The following is a 19,633-nucleotide window of genomic DNA, read 5'->3' as shown; positions in this document are numbered from 1 at the left end:
CAAATTCTTCTCCTCAGTGCTAATATCCCTGTTTGATGCTTGTGTTTTTTACCCTCGGCAGATTCCTGTTGAAGCTATTGTCTTAATTTTTGCCTCCTGGCATTCTTTTTTTCTTGGGGGGGGGGCGCGGCGGGGGGGGGGGATGTACTTAGTATTTAACTATTTTTTTATGCTGCTAGTATAAGATTCCATGCAGTAGATTTCTGGCTGTTATCTTTTGACTTAAATTTTTTTTTTCCACAAAAACCTTTTCTTTTAATAAATAAAGCACATTTTCATGGTTTAGATTTTAAATCACATTTACAGATGAAACTTCTAGTCCCAACTAGGAAACAGTGACACTACTACCGCTGGAAGGAATGCATGCCTCACATGTTTTAAACCTAAAGAGCAGACTTGAAGGCAGAGAACACCAACACGGCACCCTCGAAGACTAGATAACTAGAGCTAGAAGGAGCAGAACACCAAGTGAAGTTCATGCAACCACCATTTGATCCCCTCACCTTCATGCTGCAGAACAAACTGAAAGTTGGGTTGCTTTTAGATGAACTAGAGCAGGTTCCCGATCATTTTAACTGAAACTTGCTCCTATTGGTAACAATTAGGCCAAGGGCATTGATTACATAGGGTATTCCATTGATAAATACAGAACAATATTACAACAGCAAAGAGAAGGTTACACAGATAATCTTGGTTCTTCAAATATCAGAAACTTCCATATCGTATCAGTAGAGGAGTGGAATGAACTCCACCTCCAAAACACTTAGTCCAAAAACTTCCTGTTGGCACCAAACAAGGCTCCTCGTACTTCTGGCATCATCTGTGAAGACATAATTTTCTGCTGGGCTATGAGATCCAGCCGGCTTTCTAGGTTGTTGGAAACCTTTATTTTACAATCCCCATTATAGATCTCAACACCACCGGCTATGTCCTCAGGCAGGTAGGTCTCCTGATCAATTTGGACATCAACATCTTTTTTGGTGGCGATTTTGTACACAGGGATTGCTTTTTGCACCGCAGCCTTTACCAGCAGGAAATCCTGTTTCCTGCAATGAACGATCATTCGGGGCTCCAGCAACTGGTACAAACCCTGGAGGACCAGTCCATCCAGCAGCACTTGATACCTGGTTGTATCTTTTACCACCTTGCTGAGTCTCTGTTTTGCTTCATTTAGTAGGTCTGTGATTAGGTCATCTCTCGCTCTGAGGACTTTCAGTCTTGCTTGATTCATCAAATTGGACATCTGAATTTTCTTCTGCTGCTCAATTTGCTTTTCTTTCTTCTCATAGTATTCCATAATCTTCAGTCTTTGGGTTTGCACAAGACGACCTTTCTCAGTGTTGAACTCTTCTTCTGCCTTTGCATCTATTTCTTCTGCCTTCTCATTGGCTTCTTATTCAATGAAAGCCATCATGTGCTTAATCTGCTTTTGCACGTCAGCATCGCTGAGTGCCATGGTGAAAGCTTTGCTAGGCCGATGGGCAACAAGCTGGAGTTTAGGTTTGAGGTGAGTGGTAGAAGGAACAGGAGCATTGACTTAATAAATTTGTTATAATGCCTCATTGATTTTCTCATGTCTCTTCATAAATGTAATGTTAAAAACTCTATTCACTTATATTTATGTACTCCCCAACATAGTGCCTAGCCCTCCTAAATGCCTCCTGACTTCTTCCTTTTCCCTCCGTCCCCTGTGTCACCACTGACTTAGTTCATTACTACTGTGTTCACTGGACCACTACAGTGGCTTCCAGACTTACCCCCCTCACTATCGTTTTCCCCCTTTAATTCATCCTAAATAATGTCTCCAGAATTCTGTTTCTATAATTTTATTCTGACCATATCAGTATGCTGCTTATAGTCTTTCAATGGCTCACCTGAATCTCAGGATAAAATATGATCTCCTTTGCTTGACATAACATGCCCTTCTTGACTTGGTATCCATCTCCTTCATCAGTTTCATGTAGTTCTGTCTGAACTCTGTTGTTGTGTGCTCTCGAGTCCATTCTGACTCATAGTGACCCTATAGGACATGGTAGAAATGTGCCATGGGGTTTCCTAGGCTTAATTTTACAGGAGCAGATCACCAGGTCTATTCTCTGGAGGAGGGGCTTGTGGTTTCCACCACAAGGGCTTCTACCTGAATTCCGTTGTTGTTGTTAGGTGCCGTCGAATCTGTTCCAACTCATAGTGACCCTATATGCAACAGAACAAAACACTGCCAGTCTGTGTCATCCTCACATTCGTTGCTATATTTGAGCCCTTTGTTGCAGCCACTGGGTCAGTCTATATCATTGAGGGTCCTCCTCTTTTTCGCTGACCCTCTACCAAGCATGATGATGTCCTTCTCCAGGGACTGGTCCCTCCTGATAACAGCCAAAGCACTGGAGACGAAGTCTTGACATCCTCACTTCTAAGGAGCGTTCTGACTATTCTTCGTCCAAGACAGATTTGTTTGTTCTTCTAGCAGTCCATGGTATATTTAATATTCTTCACCAGCATCATAATTCAAATGCATCAATTCTTCTTCAGTCTTCATTATTTGTTATCCAGCTTTTGCATGCATATGAGGTGACTGAAAATATCATGGCTTCGGTCAGGCGTACCTGTCTTCAGGGTGGTCTGAACTCTAGTTATACTAAAATACTCACTATCCTCTATGACTCTGCACATGCTGTTCTCTCTATCGGGAAAAATCTTCCTTAACCTATGTTATGATTAGACTAATGCGCCCCCTCCCCCTTAGACTGTGAGCTCCTTCAAGGTACAGGCAGTGCTCCATCTTTGTATCCCCAGAGCCTAGCAGAGTGCTGGATATACAGTGAGAGATTAATATATGTTTATGAATTAATTAGTGCAGTAAATAATTGAGTTGCTGTGGAATTCACCATCAACAGAAAATACCTTATAATGTTTACTGATGATGAAGTTTTCATGAAATTTTGGAATGTTTAAGCTATGGTATCCCAAAATGGGATCTGGTTGGGACTTCAAGGGCATCTGGGGATTGGGGGTTGGGATGAGAGAAAGAAGTGACAAAATTTGGAGAAGCCTATGAAGTTTAGTAATTTTAAAGGAACATTGGCAGAAAGAATATTAGAGAATCATTGCTCTGAGCAAAAGGTCATTTTAGATTATTTTTAAGTTTATAAAGATTTTTATATTCTGGGCCAGCCTGTAACAACAGGCTACCTGTTTACGATCAGAGGCAGATTTTCAGTTCTTCTTCAAAACTATAATTTAAATATTTAACAATTTATAATAATGTCCCAGATAAATGTTTTCTGGCCAACTCTAAATTTAGGTGTTTTATTTTTTTAAATAGTCATTGCAACATAACTTTTCATTTATTCATATTCATTTTAGTAGATCTCCAGATGTTTTCAGGAAATATTCTACTTTAAAGAAAATAAAAGGAATATATGCCAATAATAAAAATTCAAATCACACAGAAGGGTATAAAATGATAAACAAAAATCTTCCTCTCTCTTCACTCCAACCTCTAGACCCATTCCCTACAAAGATAACAGTTAACTGATTTTTGGGGTGTTCTTCACATAAATTACTTATGTATCTAACAGCATAAATGTGTGCATGTATTTTTTAACACAAATATAATAAAATTATATATAATTTTCAGCAATGTTTTAAATTAAATACTGTATTGTGGCCATCTTTCCATAATTTATCTAATTCTTTTTAATGGCAGTATAATATTCCTTTCCATTGCATAATATTCCATTGATGGAAGTGCCATAATTTATTTAATGAGTCCATTGATAATGGACATTTAGGTTACTTCCAGTTTTTTGCCTATTACAAAAATTGTTGCTGTGAACATTATAGAACATTTGTATATGTGTACATTTGTAAGGATAAGTTTCTAAAGTGACATTGTTGGACAAAAATCTATATAAATTTAAAATTTTAATGCATTTAGTCTAATTGTCTTCCAGAATGACTGAACCAACTTACACTGTCAACATAGAATTTTATGTCCATGTTAACATTTCATGATAAAATATTCTCAAGTGATTACATAATTTTATGCCCACTATTTTTTTTTTATTGTACTTTAGACGAAGGTTTACAGAACAAATAGTTTCTCATTAAATAGTACACATAGTGTTTAATAACTTTGGTTAACAACCCCACAAAATGTCAACACTCTCCCTTCTTGACCTTGGGTTCCCTATTACCAGCTTTCCTGTCCCCTCCTGCCTTTTAGTCCCCTCCCTGGGCTGTTGTGCCCCATTAGTCACGTTTTGTTTTATGGGGCTGTCTACTCCTTGGCTGAGGGGTGAACCTCGGGAGTGACTTCATTACTGAGCTAAAAGGGTGTCCGGGGGCCATACTCTCGGGTTTTCTCCAGTCTCTGTCAGGCCAGTAAGCCTGGCCTTTTTTTCTGAGTTAGAATTTTGTTCTACATTTTTCTCCAGCTCTATCCGGGACCCTCTATTGTGATCTCTGTCAGAGCAGTCAGTGGTGGTAGCCAGGCACCATCTAGTTGTACCGGACTCAGTCTGATGAAGGCCTGGTAGTTGTGGTCCATTAGTCCTTTGGACTAATCTTTTCTTTGTAGCCTGTTCTCTTCATTCTCCCTTGCTCCCGAAGGGATGAGACCAGTGGAGTATCTTAGATGGCTACTCACAGACTTTTAAGACCCCAGACGCTACTCACCAAGGTAGAATGTAGAACATTGTCTTTATAAACTATGTTATGCCAGTTGGGCTAGATGTTCCCCAAGACCATGGTTCCCACAGCCCTCAGTCCAGCAATTCGGTTCCTCAGGGAGTTTGGATGTATCTATGGAGCTTTCATGACCTTTCCTTGTGCAAGTTATGCTGGATTCCCCAGTATTGTGTACTGTCTTACTCTTCACCAGTTACCACTTATCTATTGCCTATTTAGTATTTACCCCACCCACCCCTCCCATCCCTTGTAACCATCAAAGATTGTTTCTTTTCGTGTGTAAACCTTTTCATGAGTTTTTACACTAGTGGTCTCATACAATATTTGTCCTTTTGTGATTGACTTATTTCACTCAGCATAATGTCCTCCAGTTTCATCCATGTTATGAGATGCTTCACAGATTCACCATTGTTCTTTATCATTGCATAATACTCCATTGTGTGTATGTACCATAGTTTGTTTACCCATTCATCTGTTGATGGGCATCTAGGTTGTTTCCATCTTTTTGCTATTGTGGACAATGCTGCAATGAACATGGGTGTGCATATGTGTATTCGTGTGACTGCTCTTATTTCTCTAGGATATATTCCTACCAGTAGGATTGCTGGATCGTATGGTATTTCTATTTCTAGCTTTCTAAGGAAGTGTCATATCGTTTTCCAAAATGGTTGTTTCATTTTGCATTTCCACCAGCAGTGCATAAGCATTCCAATCTCCCCACAGCCTCTTCAACTATGCCCACTATATTTTAAGGCTACATAATATTCAAAGTAGTGAATATACGAATCGTTGCCTTATTGTGGACATTTAGATTGTTATTAAATTTTTTGCTAAAAAAAACATGATGAACTGAAAATATTTGTGTATTTTCTGTATTTTGGATGGCTGTGAACATTTAATATATGAATACTTATTTAATTATAAAAATAGTACTCATTCATGAAAGAATATAAGAAAAAAATTCACCATATTTCCATTACCCCAAAAACAACCACTGTCATTATTTTGGTGAGTTTTTTTCTAATCATTTTTCTAGACCCTATGCTTTTAATTTCAAATCAAATAAAAACATTTCAATCATAGGATATATACAATTCTGTACATTGCTTTATTTCCATTTAACAATTTTTTTGACTTTTTTTTATAATTGTGCTTTAGGTGAAAGATTACAGCTCAAGTTAATTTCTCATACAAAAATTTATACACTTATTATGTGACACTAGTTGCAATCCCTAAAATGTGACAGCACACTTCCCCTTTCCACCCCAGGTTTCCCATGTCCATCCAACCAGCTCCTGTCCCTTTCTACCTTCTCATCCTGCCTCCGGACAGGAGCCGCCCATTTAGTCTCGTGTATCTACTTGAACTAAGAAGCACACCTTCACGAGTGTTATTTTGTTTTATAGTCCAGTCTAATCTTTGACTGATGAGTGGGCTTCGGGAATGGTTTTAGTTTTGGGTTACCAGAGCGTCTGGGGGCCATGCCTTCGAGGGTTCCTCCAGTCTCAGTAAGTCCATTAAGTCTGGTCTTCTTATGTGAATTTGAGTTCTGCATCACACTTTTCTCCTGCTTCATCAGAGACTCTCTGTTGTGTTCCCTGTCAGGGTGGTCACTGGTGGTAGCCAGGAACCATCTAGTTCTTCTGGTCTCAGGCTGATAGAGTCTCTGGTTTATATGGCCCTTTTCTCTTGGGCTAGTATTTTCCTGTGTCTTTGATGTTCATTCTTCTTTGCTCCAGGTGGGTGGGGACCAATTGATGCCTCTTAGATGGCTGCTTGCAAGCTTTTAAGACCCCAGACGTCACTCACCAAAGTCGGATGCACAACATTTTCTTAATAAACTTTTTTATGCCAGTTGACCTAGATGTCCCCTGAAACCATGGTCCCCAGACCCAAGCCCCAGCTACTCTGTCCCTCGCAGTGTTTGGTTGTGTTCAGGACACTTTTTTTAGATTTATTGTTGTGCTTTAAGTGAAAGTTTACAATTCAAGTCAGTCTCTCATACAAAAATTTATGCATACATTGTTATGTGACCCTAGTTGCTCTCCCTACACTGTGACAGCACACTCCTCCTTTCCACCCCGTATTTCCCATATCCATTCAACCAGCTCCTGACCCCCCCTGCCTTCTCATCTCACCTCCGGACAGGAGCTGCCCATTTAGTCTCATGTATCTCCTTGAACTAAGAAGCACGCTCTTCACGAGTATCATTTTATATCCCACAGTCCAGTCTAATCTTTGTCTGAAGAGTTGGCCTCAGGAATGGTTTTAGTTTTGGGCTGACAGAGAGTCCGGGGGCCATATCTTCTGGGGTCCCTCCAGTCTCAGGAAAACCATTAAGTCTGCTCTTTTTACTAGAATTTGAGATCTGCACCCTACTTTTCTCCTGCTCCATCAGGGACTCTCTGTTGGGTTCCCTGTCAGGGCAGTCATTGGTGGTAGCTGGGCACCATCTAGTTCTTCTGGTCTCAGGCTGATGAAGTCTCTGGTTTATGTGGCCCTTTCTGTCTCTTAGGTTAATGCTTTCCTTGTGTCTTTAGTGTTATTCATTCTCCTTTGCTCCAGGTGGGTTGGGACCAATTGATGCATCTTAGACGGCTGCTCACTAGCTTTTAAGATCCGAGACACCACTCACCAAAGTGGGATGCAGAACATTTTCTTAATAAACTTGGTTATGTCAATTGACCTAGATGTCCCCTGAAAGCATGGCCCCCAGACCCCTGACCCTGCTACTCTGTCCCTCGAATGTTTGGTTGTATTCATGAAACTTCTTAGCTTTGGTTTAGTCCAGTTGTGCTGACTTCCCCTGTAGTGTGTGTTGTCCTTCCCTTCACCTAAGATAATTCTTCTCTACTATCTAGTGAATATCCCTCTCCCTCCCTCCCCGTCCTTGTAACCATCAAAGAACGTTTTCTTCTGTGTTTAAACCTTTTCTTGAGATCTTATAATAGTGGTCTTATACAATATTTGTCCTTTTGCGACTGACTAAACTCACTCAGCATAATGCCATCCAAATTCCTCCATGTTATAAGATGTTTCACGGCTTCAATGTAGTACTTTATCGTTGTACAGTATTCCATTGTGTGAATATACCATAATTTGTTTATCCATTCCTCCAGTGATGGGCACCTAGGTTGCTTCCATATTTTTGCTATCATGAACAGTACTGCAATGCACATGGGTATGCATATATCTGTGTGATGGCTCTTATTTCTCTACAATATATTCCAAGGAGTGAGATTGCTGGATTATATGTCCATTTAATCATTTTATACATAATTTTTTCAAGTTAATGTGTAGTCTTTGGATAAATTTATTTATTGGTGGGGGGGCCAAGATGATGGAGTAGCCAGACGCTTCCTGCGTTCACTCTTACAACAAAGACAAGAGAAAACAAGCAAACTGATTATATATGACAATCTAGGAGCCCTGAACATTAAAGGCAAAGTTGAGGAATCAGACTGAGTGGCAGGGAGAGGAAGAGACAGTTCAAAAGCAGCAAGGAGTTGCTAGACCTGACTCGGCAGGAGCCTGTGCCCTTCAGGCCAGATTGGCTCATGTCCGTGGTGAGGCAAGCAGTGGTGCTTGGGACGCAGCTGCCACGTTGGGAGAGATCCAGTGGCAGGGAGTCTACTTGGGCATCCAGAACCAGTGAAAAGCAGTGCTGTATTGCCAAAAGATAAGTACTTGCATCTGGCACCAGGCGGATCAAAAACACCTCCTTTGGGAAAAACATCTCTCCCATTTACCTCCCCCCACCCCTCTCTGCACCAGCTCCCAGGCCAGCATCAGTGATTGCTGAGTCCCCTGGGGCAGAAGTAGGACCCATAATGCACCTTGAGCCATTCTTCTGGCCTTGGAGAGGGAACAAATTAACAAACAGGAAAAAATAATCTGCCAGCTCCTCTAAGTCAGGAACTCAAGGTAGGCACAGCTCCTTTGCCTAGGCACGGGTATAAGGAAATCACGGACTTTGAATGTCTTTCACTCCTGCATAGACCTGTGTGGGCCCATTTCAACAGCATAGGCCCTCATTACCACAGTACAACAGGGTATATACCTGAAGTCTAATTTCAGCTGTTTCACATACATGGTGAAGTGGCAGGTTCGTGACATTTGACACTGCTCTGCCCATCAAGCAGGGTCCTCACCTACCCACATCAGGGGCCTGACGACTGGTGGCTCCACCCATGCCACCTAGCCACCCACAACAGGGGTCCAAGAATAAGTGGTGCCCCCAGTCCTTACAGCTAACAGCACTGGGTGCTCGTAGTCCAGCTGCAAAACCCACCCACCTATGTGCTCTAGGGAACAAGGACATGCTTTCCTCCCACTCAGGGACAGCCGTCAGCCCCTTGCTTTGCTCAGCACTTGACCCCCTACTGCATGCAGCCAGATACCTGTGCCTACACCAATCTCCCATGCCTGTCTAGGACTGTAGGTGAGAGCCTGCACCACACACTTGGTGACTGACTTCCTGGACACCTGAGCTGAATTCATACAAGAAAACAGACTCCTGGGCTCACGTACCTAGTAGCAGCTCTAACCACCTGGTGACAGGACGTTAGAGCTTCAAAGTAGCCAATAATCAAACTAGCTCACATGAGCAGCCTATTTTGGCATATCAAAACAAAACAAGAAGCTAGGATACAGTAAGCAAACATAAAATAAATAAATAGAATAACTTACTGATGGCTCAGAGACGACAGTCAAATCACATAAAGAGGCAGACCATGATGGCTTCAGCAAGCTCCCAAAATAAAGAATCAAGAAATTTTCTGGAGGAAGAGAATTTCTTGGAATTACTGGAGGTAGAATACAAAAGATTAATATACAGAACTCTTCAAGAGGCAATAGAGGATCTTAAGAAGGTTATTCAAGAGCATAATGACAAATTTAATAGGCTGCAAGAATCCATAGAGAGACAGCAATCAGAAATCCAGAAGATTAACAATAAAATGTCAGAATTAGACAACTCAATAGAAAGTCATAGAAGCAGAACTGAGGCAATATAAGTCAGAATTAGATTGAAGATAAAGCACTTGATACCAACTTATTTGAGGAAAAATCACATAAAAGAATTTTTTAAAAATGAAGAAACTCTAAGAACTATGTGGGACTTTATCAAGAGAAATAACCTATGAGTGACTGGAGTACAAGAACAGGGGGGGATAACAGAAAATAAAGAGAGAATAGTTGAAGATTTGTTGGCAGAAAACTTCCCTGACATCATGAAAGGTGAGAAGATATCTATCCAAGATGCTCATCGAACCCCACATAAGGTAGATCCCAAAAGAAAGTAACCAAGACATAATCACACTTGCCAAACCCAAAGATAAAGAGAATTTTAAGAGTGGCTAGGGATAAATGAAAAGTCATCTACAAAGGAGAGTCAATAAAACTAAGCTTGGACTACTCAGCAGAAACCATGCAGGCAAGAAGGCAATGAGATGACATATAGAAAGCACTGAAGGAAAAAATTTGCCAGCCAAGAATTATAGATCCAGCAAAACTCTCTCTCAAATATGATGGTGAAATTAGAGCATTTCCAGACAAACAGAAGTTTAGGGAATCTGCAAAAACCAAACCAAAATTACAAGAAATACTAAAGGGAGTCCTCCGGTTAGAAAATCAATAACATCAGATAACAACCCAAGACTAGAACACAGGACAGAGCAACCAGATACCAACCTAGACAGGGAAGTCACAAAAATAAATCAAAGCTAAAACACTGAAAATAGGGACACAGAGATGACAATATGTAAAAGAAGACAACAATAAACCAAAAAGAGGGAATAAAAACCATAGACATAAATTTTTCATATGTAGAGGAAGTCAAGGCAATATAAAGAAATAAAGGACTGGTTTAAACTTAGAAAAATAGGGGTAAATGTTAAGGTAACCACAAAGGAAACTAACAATCCTACACATCAAAATAAAAAACTAGAAAAATGTAAAGACTCAGCAAATACAAAATCAACAATGAAAAAGATGAAAATTTATTTATTCAGTAATGTCTGTCTGATGAATATACCAGTACTTAGCCATTTTACTATTGTTTGACATTTTGCAGATGGACATCCAGTTTTGCCAGCAGCATTGGTTAAAAAGACTGTCTTTTCCTCATTTGATGCACTTTGGGGCCTTGTCGAACATCAGGTGACTGTAGGTGGATGCATTTACATCTGGGTTCTCAATTCTGTTCCATTGGTCAATGTATCTGTCATCGTACCTGTACCAGGCTGCTTTGACTACTGTAGGTGTACAGTACATTCTGAGGTCAGGTAGTGCTAGTACTCCTACTTTATTCTTCTTTTTTAATAGTGCTTTACTTATCTGGGGAGTCTTCCCTTTCCATATAAAGTTAATGATTAGTTTTTCCATCTCTTTAAAAAATGTTGTTGGTATTTGGATCAGGATTGCATTGTATTTGTAAACTGCTTTGGGTAGAACTGTCATTTTCACAATGTTGAGTCTGTCTATCCACGAGCATGGTATGTTTTTCCATTTATGTAGAACTTTTTTGGTTTCTTACAATAGTGTTTTGTAGTTTTCTTTTTATAGGTCTTTTACATCCCTGGTTAGATTTACTCCTAAGTGTTTTATTTTTTGGGGGGCCATTATAAATGGTATTGTTTTCCTGATTTCCTTTTCATTGTTCTTTATTTGTGTGTAGGAATCCAAGGGAGTTTTGTATGTTTATGTTGTATCCTGCGACTCTGCTGAATCTATTAGTTCTAGTAGTTTTCTCATGGAGTCTTTTGGGTTTTCCATGTATAGTATCATATTATTCACAAACAGGGACAGTTCAACTTCTTCATTACCAATTTGGACGCCCTTTATTTCTTTTTCTTGCCTTACTGCTCTAGCTAGGACTTCCAGCACAATGTTAAATAGGAGTGGTGATAAAGGGCATCCTTGTCTTTTTCCTGTTCTCAAGTGGGATGTTTTCAGCCTCTCTCCATTAAGAATGATGTTAGTTGTTGGTTTTCTGTAGATGCCTTTTATTATGTTGAGGAATTTCCCTTCTACACCTATTTTATTAAGAGGATTTTTTTTATCAGGAATGGTTGTTGGACTCTGTCGAACGCCTTTTCTGCACCGATTGAGATGGTCATGTGATTCTTTTCTTTTATTTAGGTGGTGGATTACATTGATTGATTTTCTAATGTTGAACCATCCTTCCATACCTGGTATGAATCCTACTTGGTCATGGTGTATTATTTTTTTGATATGATGCTGAATTTTATTGGCTAGAATTTTGTTGAGAGTTTTTGCATCTATATTCATGAGAGATATTGGTCTATATATATATTTTTTTTTGTGTGGCGTCTTTGCCTGGTTTTGGTATCAGGGTTATGCTGGCTTCATAGAATGAATTTGAAAGTATCACTTCCTTTACTATGTTTTGAAATAGTTTGAATAGTACTGGTGTAAGCTCTTTTCTGAATGTTTGGTAGAATTCTCCAGTGAAGCCATCTGGTCAGGGTGTTTTTTTATTGGGAGTTTTTTTTTTTTATTACCTTTTCAATCTCTTCTCTTGTTATGGGTCTGTTCAGATTTTCAACATCGTTTTGTTAGTTTGGGTAGGGAGTGTGTTTCTAGAAATTTGTCCATTTCCTCTAGGTTTTCAAATTTGTTGGACTGTAGTTTTTCATAGTACTCTGTTATGATCCTTTTCATTTCAGTTGGGTTTGTTGTAATGTTCTCCATTTCATTTCTTGTTTGGGTTATTCGCATCTTCTCCTGTTTTTCTTTTGTCAGTTTGGCTGGTGATTTGCCAATTTTGTTGATTCTTTCAAAGAACCAACTTTTGATTTTGTTCTTTCTATTGTTTTTCTATTCTCTATTCCATTTATTTCTGCTCTGATCTTTATTTCCTTTCTTCTGGTGGCTATTGTTGGACATTTTCGCTGTTTTTGATTTGTGGTTGAAAGAGTCTTTAATGAATATCTCTGGAACATAGTTTTTCAGATTAGAATTATTTCCTTAGGATAGATTCCCAAAAATATAATTAGTGAATTAATGGTTTTAAATATTTTACAAGTTTTTAAAATAAAAGTTTTATTATACTTTAGATGAAGGTTTACAGAGCAAACTAGTTTCTCATTAAACAATTAATACACATATTATTTTCTGTCATTGGTTGCCAACCCCACATGTCAATACTGTCCCCTTCTCCACCTTGGGTTCCCCATTGCTAGCTTTCCTGTCCCCTCCTGCCTTCTCATCCTTGCGCCTGGGCTGGTGTGCCCAGTTAGTCTCGTTTTGTTCTATGGGCCTGTCTAATCTTTGGCTGAAGGGTGAACCTCAGGAGTAACTTCAGTACTGAGTTAAAAGGGTGTCTGGGGGCCATACTCTTGGGGTTTCTCCAGTCTCTCTCAGACCAGTAAGTCTGGTCTTTTTTTGTAAGTTAGAATTTTGTTCTACATTTTTCTCCAGCTCTGTCCAGGACCCTCTATTGTGATCCCTGTCAGAGCAGTTGGTGGTGGTAGCTGGCAACTATCTAGTTGTGCTGGACGCAGTGTGGTGGAGGCTCTGTCTTTGGTTTTCTTCATTCTCCCTTGCTCCAGATAGGGTGAAACTGAATAATTTAGAAGTTTTTGACATGTCTTACTTTGTAAAATTATAAAGGCATCACCAACAACTTGAACAAGCAGTTCATAAAAGAGAAAATCCAAATAGCCAATAAACATATGAAAAATGTTTAATTTCATTAATAATCAGGGAAATGCTAGGTAAAACTACAGTGAGATAGTATTACATACCACCACATTGGCAAACTTAATGTGTGTGACAATGCCAAACATTGGAGTCGGGGCAGAGCAATGGGAATTTTCATACACTACTGACGGTAGAGAATCTGTTACAACCATTCTGAAAAACAGTTTGGTAGTAATGTTTTAAACATACACACACATCAGGCCATTTTACCCATAGCTCCTAGATATATCCTCTAGGAAAATATTTGGATATATATACCAGAATATGTACAAGAATGTTATTAATCATAGCTTTAAATTGGAAATAAACCAAATGTCCATTAGCAGTAGAATGGCTAAATTGTGGTATTTTCATATAAGGTAATACAATAAAGCAGTGGAAATAAAAGAACTAAACTACACACAACACTGATGAATCTCACAAAGTTATGAAAAAGCAGTGAAGTATAAAAGATAAACAGTATTCCATTTATGTAATTTGAAAAGTGGCAATACTATTTAGAGAAGCAGACACACAGTAAAACTACAAAGAAACACAAAGTGATCAAGAAAGTCAGGATAGTGTTTACCTTTGGTGGCAAAGGAGTTGTAACCACAGAGGTACTGGCAGTGTTCTATCTCTTGACCAGGGGGTTACATAGGTGTTCACATGACAATTACCGTTTAAAGTAGGAAAATGTTTTCTTCACTCTTCTGTATATATATTTCACAATGAAAAAATATCTTAAAATGGGGAGATAGAAGGCATTTAAATATTAATTCTGTGTTCAACTATTAGCAAGGATGAACATTTATCTATGTCTTTAAAATTTTTATTTCCTCTTTTATGATTTTTCTGTCATGTCCTTTAACCATTATCTTTACAATTTTTTTTTTCTCTTCTGTGATTTTTCTGTTCTGTCCTTTACCAATTATTCTATTGGATGTCAATGTTTGTCTTAAAAACTGGAATAAAGTCTTAATACAATAAAAATATCAACGCTTATATGCGTGTGTATATATTTTATATTTTAAAAAAATTTCCAGTTTATTTGCCTTAACAAATAGGGGTGCTTGGAATGCAAATGTTTTTCATTTTGCATAATCAGAATGGTGGGAATTTTTTTTTAATTCCATAACTTTTTTAAGTTTAGAATGTCTACTTCCCTCTAAAGTTCTAATAAGCACCTTTATTTTCTGTTTTCTATTATATCAGTTTAACTTTAAGCAGCTTTACTTATATCAATTTAACTCTTTCATTTGTCAAACTGATCATGTATTTTATGAGGTAAAGAACTAATTATCTGGACATTTACTGTAATTTTAATATTTTTTGTTGAGTCAGTAATGCTACAGTAAAAAATATTTTTCTTCGTTTTTCTGCTTTAAGCGCTTTTTGTTTGGCTGCTGAAATATGAAAATGTATTAACTCTCTTATCTTCCTTTCCTCCAAACCTTCTGAGATCCCAGCATGGGCATTAGAGGGTAGAGAGGGAGCTTGAGGTCAAGGGTAAGGAATAAGAAATTGAGAAATGTAAAATTTCCAAAACCAAAAATTCTAAAGAAACTAGCCTATGAAATTATAGTAATTGTCTCTAGACAAACACATAATTTAAAAATTAAGTTGGATAATTCCATACAGAATATTAATAGTGGTAAGAATGTCTCCTTGGTATAGTGATGGATTACCCAATAAGCAAGGTATGCACGGGCTTACTTGTGTTTATTTACTTATCTGTAGTAATTTCACCCCATGTGAAATTGTGCAATACAGATTAATAGATTAATAAGTAAATACAAGTAAGCCCAACTACAGATTAGTAAATAAACACAAGTAAGCCTGTGCGTACCTTGTTTAATGTAAGCCCGTGCATACCTTGCTTACTGGTTAATCCACCGCTGCCTTGGTATCCTATAGTTCTAGTATTTGCCTCAGGCATTTATTAAAAAATGTGTTAAGCATGTACATATCATGCAGAGTATTTCTAAATATTTTAGGCTCAGTTTACGTTTTTCCCACTCCATCAACTAAATATAGTTTAACATCTCTAAATAAACATAGCAGTAATAGCACTTTTTAAACAATTGTCCTTTTCCGTAGCTCTAATCACATATCTATGGAAGCCACCTACAATTTGTACTCTTAACTATATTCCACTAATGGTAGCTGAATAATTATTTTTATTTTACAGACAAAGAACTGAATGATTTGAAACTAAGTTTACAAATAGACTTCTTCCCTCATGGTCCTGGGTGCTGCTAATGTTCTCTCTCCTCACGTCTTGTCCAGGGCACTCTAGCATGGGTGTTCTGGCATTCACCCAGCACCACAGCAGCAAATTTTGCTGTCTAGGTTCATTTTTCTCAAGGGCAGTCACAGAATCACTGCAGCAATTGGGAGTCAGAGTTGGGAAGTGTACTGTTCCCTAAGAATAGGCACAGTATAAATGAAATTCAGCGAATGCTACGTTTGTAGTGATGCGCCATACTGCTAATAAACTCATTTTTTTCTCCCTTGGATGATTATTATTTGTATCTTATGTCATACTCTCAATATGTGCTACAGGTAGTATTGCTTGTTGTGTTTGAAATTTAAGTGCCTAAATATAAGTTATTAAAATAAGCCAATAAATACATTTAATTATATATAAAAGAATATTAATAATAGCTATAAGCTATTTAGAAATATTTAAAATTCACATTTCTCCTTTTCTATAAATCTCTTTCCAAAGCTGCATCTGCATAGCCTCCTGGAAATATTTACCAATTGTTACTTAGAGATGCTACAGTTGATAATAACTTCTTAATTCTGTATTAACTTCCTTTTGAGTTGCTGGTATAGTTAAAAATGTTTAATGCGTTAGCAGGAATAAGTAATGCCCATGTAAAAAAAGAAATATTGGGTATTGGAATTCTAATATTCATTCTAATATTCTCATATCATAAGGAGCCCTGCTTGCACAGTGGTTAAGCACTCGGCTGTTGGCTGAAAAGTCATTGGTTTGAACCCACCAGCTGCTTCACAGGAGAAAGACGTGGCAGTCTGCTTCCGTAAAGATTTACGGCCTTGGAAATCCTATGGAGCAGTAGCATTTTGTTCAGTCACTGACCAATAACTTCCTTTTAAAAGTTAGAATAGACTGCCACTACAAATTCTTTTTCATAAGCAGGTGATGATGAAAAGTATATTAGATAAATCTCTGTCAAGAGACAGATCTCCAAAAGGTTCCGCAATTCTAAAATGTGTGTTTTTCTTTTAAATAATTTAAATATAATACTAGATACAAAAGTACTAGAACTAGTAAAGTAGTGTTCAAGTTTTGATGTTCCATTGCACTCTTTAAAAAAGTTTTGCTTTACCTGATTCTAAAGAAATATAAATCATTATAGGAAAAAAAAAAAAAAGGAAAATAGAGTAAAACCCAGAAAAGAAAAAAATCACCAGTAATTGTTTCATATAGATATAATCTCTATTTTAAAGTTTTTTTTTTTTTTACTAGCCATTGTAACTATTTTTTATTTTAGTCCTTGTGCTAGCCACTTCAGATAAAGCTGTGTACAAGGAAGCTAAAAGAATCGATATCTAACAAATAGGAGATAGTGTAACTCATCCTCCCCCTCTACCCTTCCCTCGTGATAGAAGTTATTTCTTGTCTGTCATGGATTGAATTGTGTCCCCCCAAAAAGATCTGTCGGCTTGGCTGGGTTATGATTCCTAGTTGTTGCATGACTGCCTACCATTGTGTAATCTGATGTGATTTCCCTATGTGTTGTAAATCCTATCACTATGATTCAATAAGATGGATTAGCGGCAGTTATATTGATGAGGTCTGCAAGACTAGATAGTGTCTTAAGTCAATTTCCTTTGTGATATAAGAGAAGCGAGCAGAGAGACAGGGGGACCTCATACCATCAAGAACGCAGTGCCAGGAGTAGAGCTCCTCCTTTTGACCTGAAGTTCCTGCACTGAGATGCTGCCAGAACAAGGGAAGACTGATGACAAGGATCTTCCTCCAGAGCTGACAGAGAAAGCCTTCCCCTGAAGCAGACCCTCCTGAATTTGGACTTGTAACTTACTAGACTGTAAGAGAATAAAATTCTCTTTGTTGAAGCTATCCACTTGTGGTATTTCTGTTATAGCAGCACTAAATAACTAACACATGGTCTTTTGTTGGGGGGCCATATCTGGACTTGGCCTACAGAATTAGTGACTAAAGAAAGACAAATATTTATGCTTCTAACAGAATAAAAGAAACCAGGGAAAAACAATTATTTTCAGATAAATGTTTTAATTATACTATCACAAAAAGTAGAACAAAGTTATACAACTATTTACATATACGTAAGTATATGTACAAAGATTAGAAAGACATACAGAAAAAATATGTGTTAGGATATTGGGGTTATGTTTTTTTTCCCCCCATTATTTTATAATATACTTAATAAAACATTACACCAAGGCAGGACTCTTTTAGTGCTATAGAATCTTATACAAATGAATTTGCTCAAGAGCTTCTCTGTCAATATCCTTTTCTGGGTATACATCATAGTTTAGAGGTACCTCTTCAACCCAAAGGGATAACTGTATATTAGACTAAAAAAAAAAAAAAAGATTTATAAACAAACATTAAAATTGCAGACTGATCTTATTCTCTGGAATTTCAAGAAATCTTCACTAATCAAGTAATTGAACACAGTAAATTTTTATTACAACGGGCAGGACTAAACTCTACCTGGTGCCACACGAACAATTCTTTATGGTACTAAATGGTAAGTTTGTGGTCTAGGAACTTATTTACTTTGATTTTGGAACTTAAAAGAATAAAGAAAATATAGAATGGAGTAATTATTTTAATGCATCTAGTTTAATAATTATCATTAGGCTTAAACAATAAAGACAAAAACAATAATGAGAATAAACAGAGAACACAGAAAAACTGTTAATATACACAGAGGGATAGTACTAAGGGGTCATTTGAGGAGGGCTTATCTCCCTCCATAACTTTCATCAGGCCCCTCCCCTTATGTCAAAAACTATAGTCTTCACACAACAGAAATTCTGAAACTATCACTGAAAATATCTCTTTAAAGAAGTTTCCTTAAATAGGAATGCAATAAAGTTATTTAAGACTTTATGTATAAGGGCTCTTTCATAAGTATTAATTTCTAAAGATTTTGTGTACAGATTTCTGTATTTAGTATGAAAGCTATTATTTTGTTAAGTGAAAAATCACTAAATTATTTCAATATGTATGGAAATTATAACATAAATTGGATACCACATATTTTAAAAGGTATGTTTTTATGAGTATGGAAGAGTATGCTAGGATCACACCCCTCATGGGGTGGCAATCTAACTGGGTAGGAACAAAGTGTGGGGGTAAGGATGACTGGGGAGATTTACATCTTTTCTTTATACATCTCTGCATTATTTCCTTTGTTATAACAAATATGAATTACCTTTGTAATTTTGATAACTGATGACAAAATTTTAAAAAGGTATTATTGGTGACTGGTTAGTTTTTCCAAGGAAGAAATGGGTACTTAAATTTGGCAGTGTTTATATGCTGGGAGAGCACCACTAATGAAAATGATAATATTCTGTATTAAAAAGTGTAATAGCCTTTTGCTGTTGAGTGGCTTCCGACTCACAGCAACCCTACAGGACAGAGTAGAACTGCCCCATATGATTTCCAAAGCTGTAATGTTTATAGAAACAAACTGCCATGGAGTAGCTGGTGGGTTCAAACCGTTGACCTTTTCGTTAGCAGCTGAGGGCTTAACCACTGCATCACTGGGGCTCCTTTCATCTAGGAATCTCAAAGTTTTATGAATACTAATTAACCTTCATGTAATGGTTAATTTATTGGATTGAATCTTATTATTAAATATAAACCTTAGTTTATATGGAGAATCTAGGGAACAGAGAAGTGGTCTGTGCAAGATTCCAAACTGACCTAGAAGCCAAACTGTAAACAGTATCAGTGGCATCACGAGGGGGATGCAGGGGGTGTAGACTGTCAGTGGTGGTGATACCAAAATGACTGTATATAAAAATATCTCTGCAGTTAGTTGTAACAATGGAAACAGTTTTTGTAAGCCCAGCTTACATGCATCAATATACCTACAAGACTAAAACCCTATGCTAATTTACTTTTTGAACCTTGTTGATGGCAGTGGGTTTTGTTGTGAATTAACATGATCCAATCAGAGCTGTCATTATTACCAAATTACAATGATGC

The 19,633-nt window shown here is 37.6% G+C and overlaps 1 protein-coding gene and 1 pseudogene across 1 annotated transcript in view; both read right to left on the bottom strand.

Moving 5' to 3' along the window:
• Window positions 1-208: 208 nt before the first annotated feature.
• Window positions 209-1,695, bottom strand: LOC101357631 (V-type proton ATPase subunit E 1 pseudogene; annotated as a pseudogene).
• A 15,749-nt stretch (window positions 1,696-17,444) lies between these two features.
• LOC101357373 (uncharacterized) overlaps window positions 17,445-19,633 on the bottom strand; it is a 43,921-nt gene continuing 41,732 nt past the window's right edge. The window contains exon 8 of the mRNA XM_004376519.2: window positions 17,445-17,985. Coding sequence (XP_004376576.2) covers window positions 17,869-17,985 — 117 coding nt within the window. The 3' untranslated portion in view covers window positions 17,445-17,868. The remainder of the gene's footprint in view (window positions 17,986-19,633) is intronic.

This window comes from Trichechus manatus, unplaced genomic scaffold (genome assembly GCF_000243295.1).
Source record: "Trichechus manatus latirostris isolate Lorelei unplaced genomic scaffold, TriManLat1.0 scaffold00043, whole genome shotgun sequence".
Lineage (NCBI taxonomy): Eukaryota > Metazoa > Chordata > Mammalia > Sirenia > Trichechidae > Trichechus > Trichechus manatus.
The sequence above is the reverse complement of the archived record's forward strand: the minus strand, read 5'-3'. Positions and strand labels throughout refer to the sequence as shown.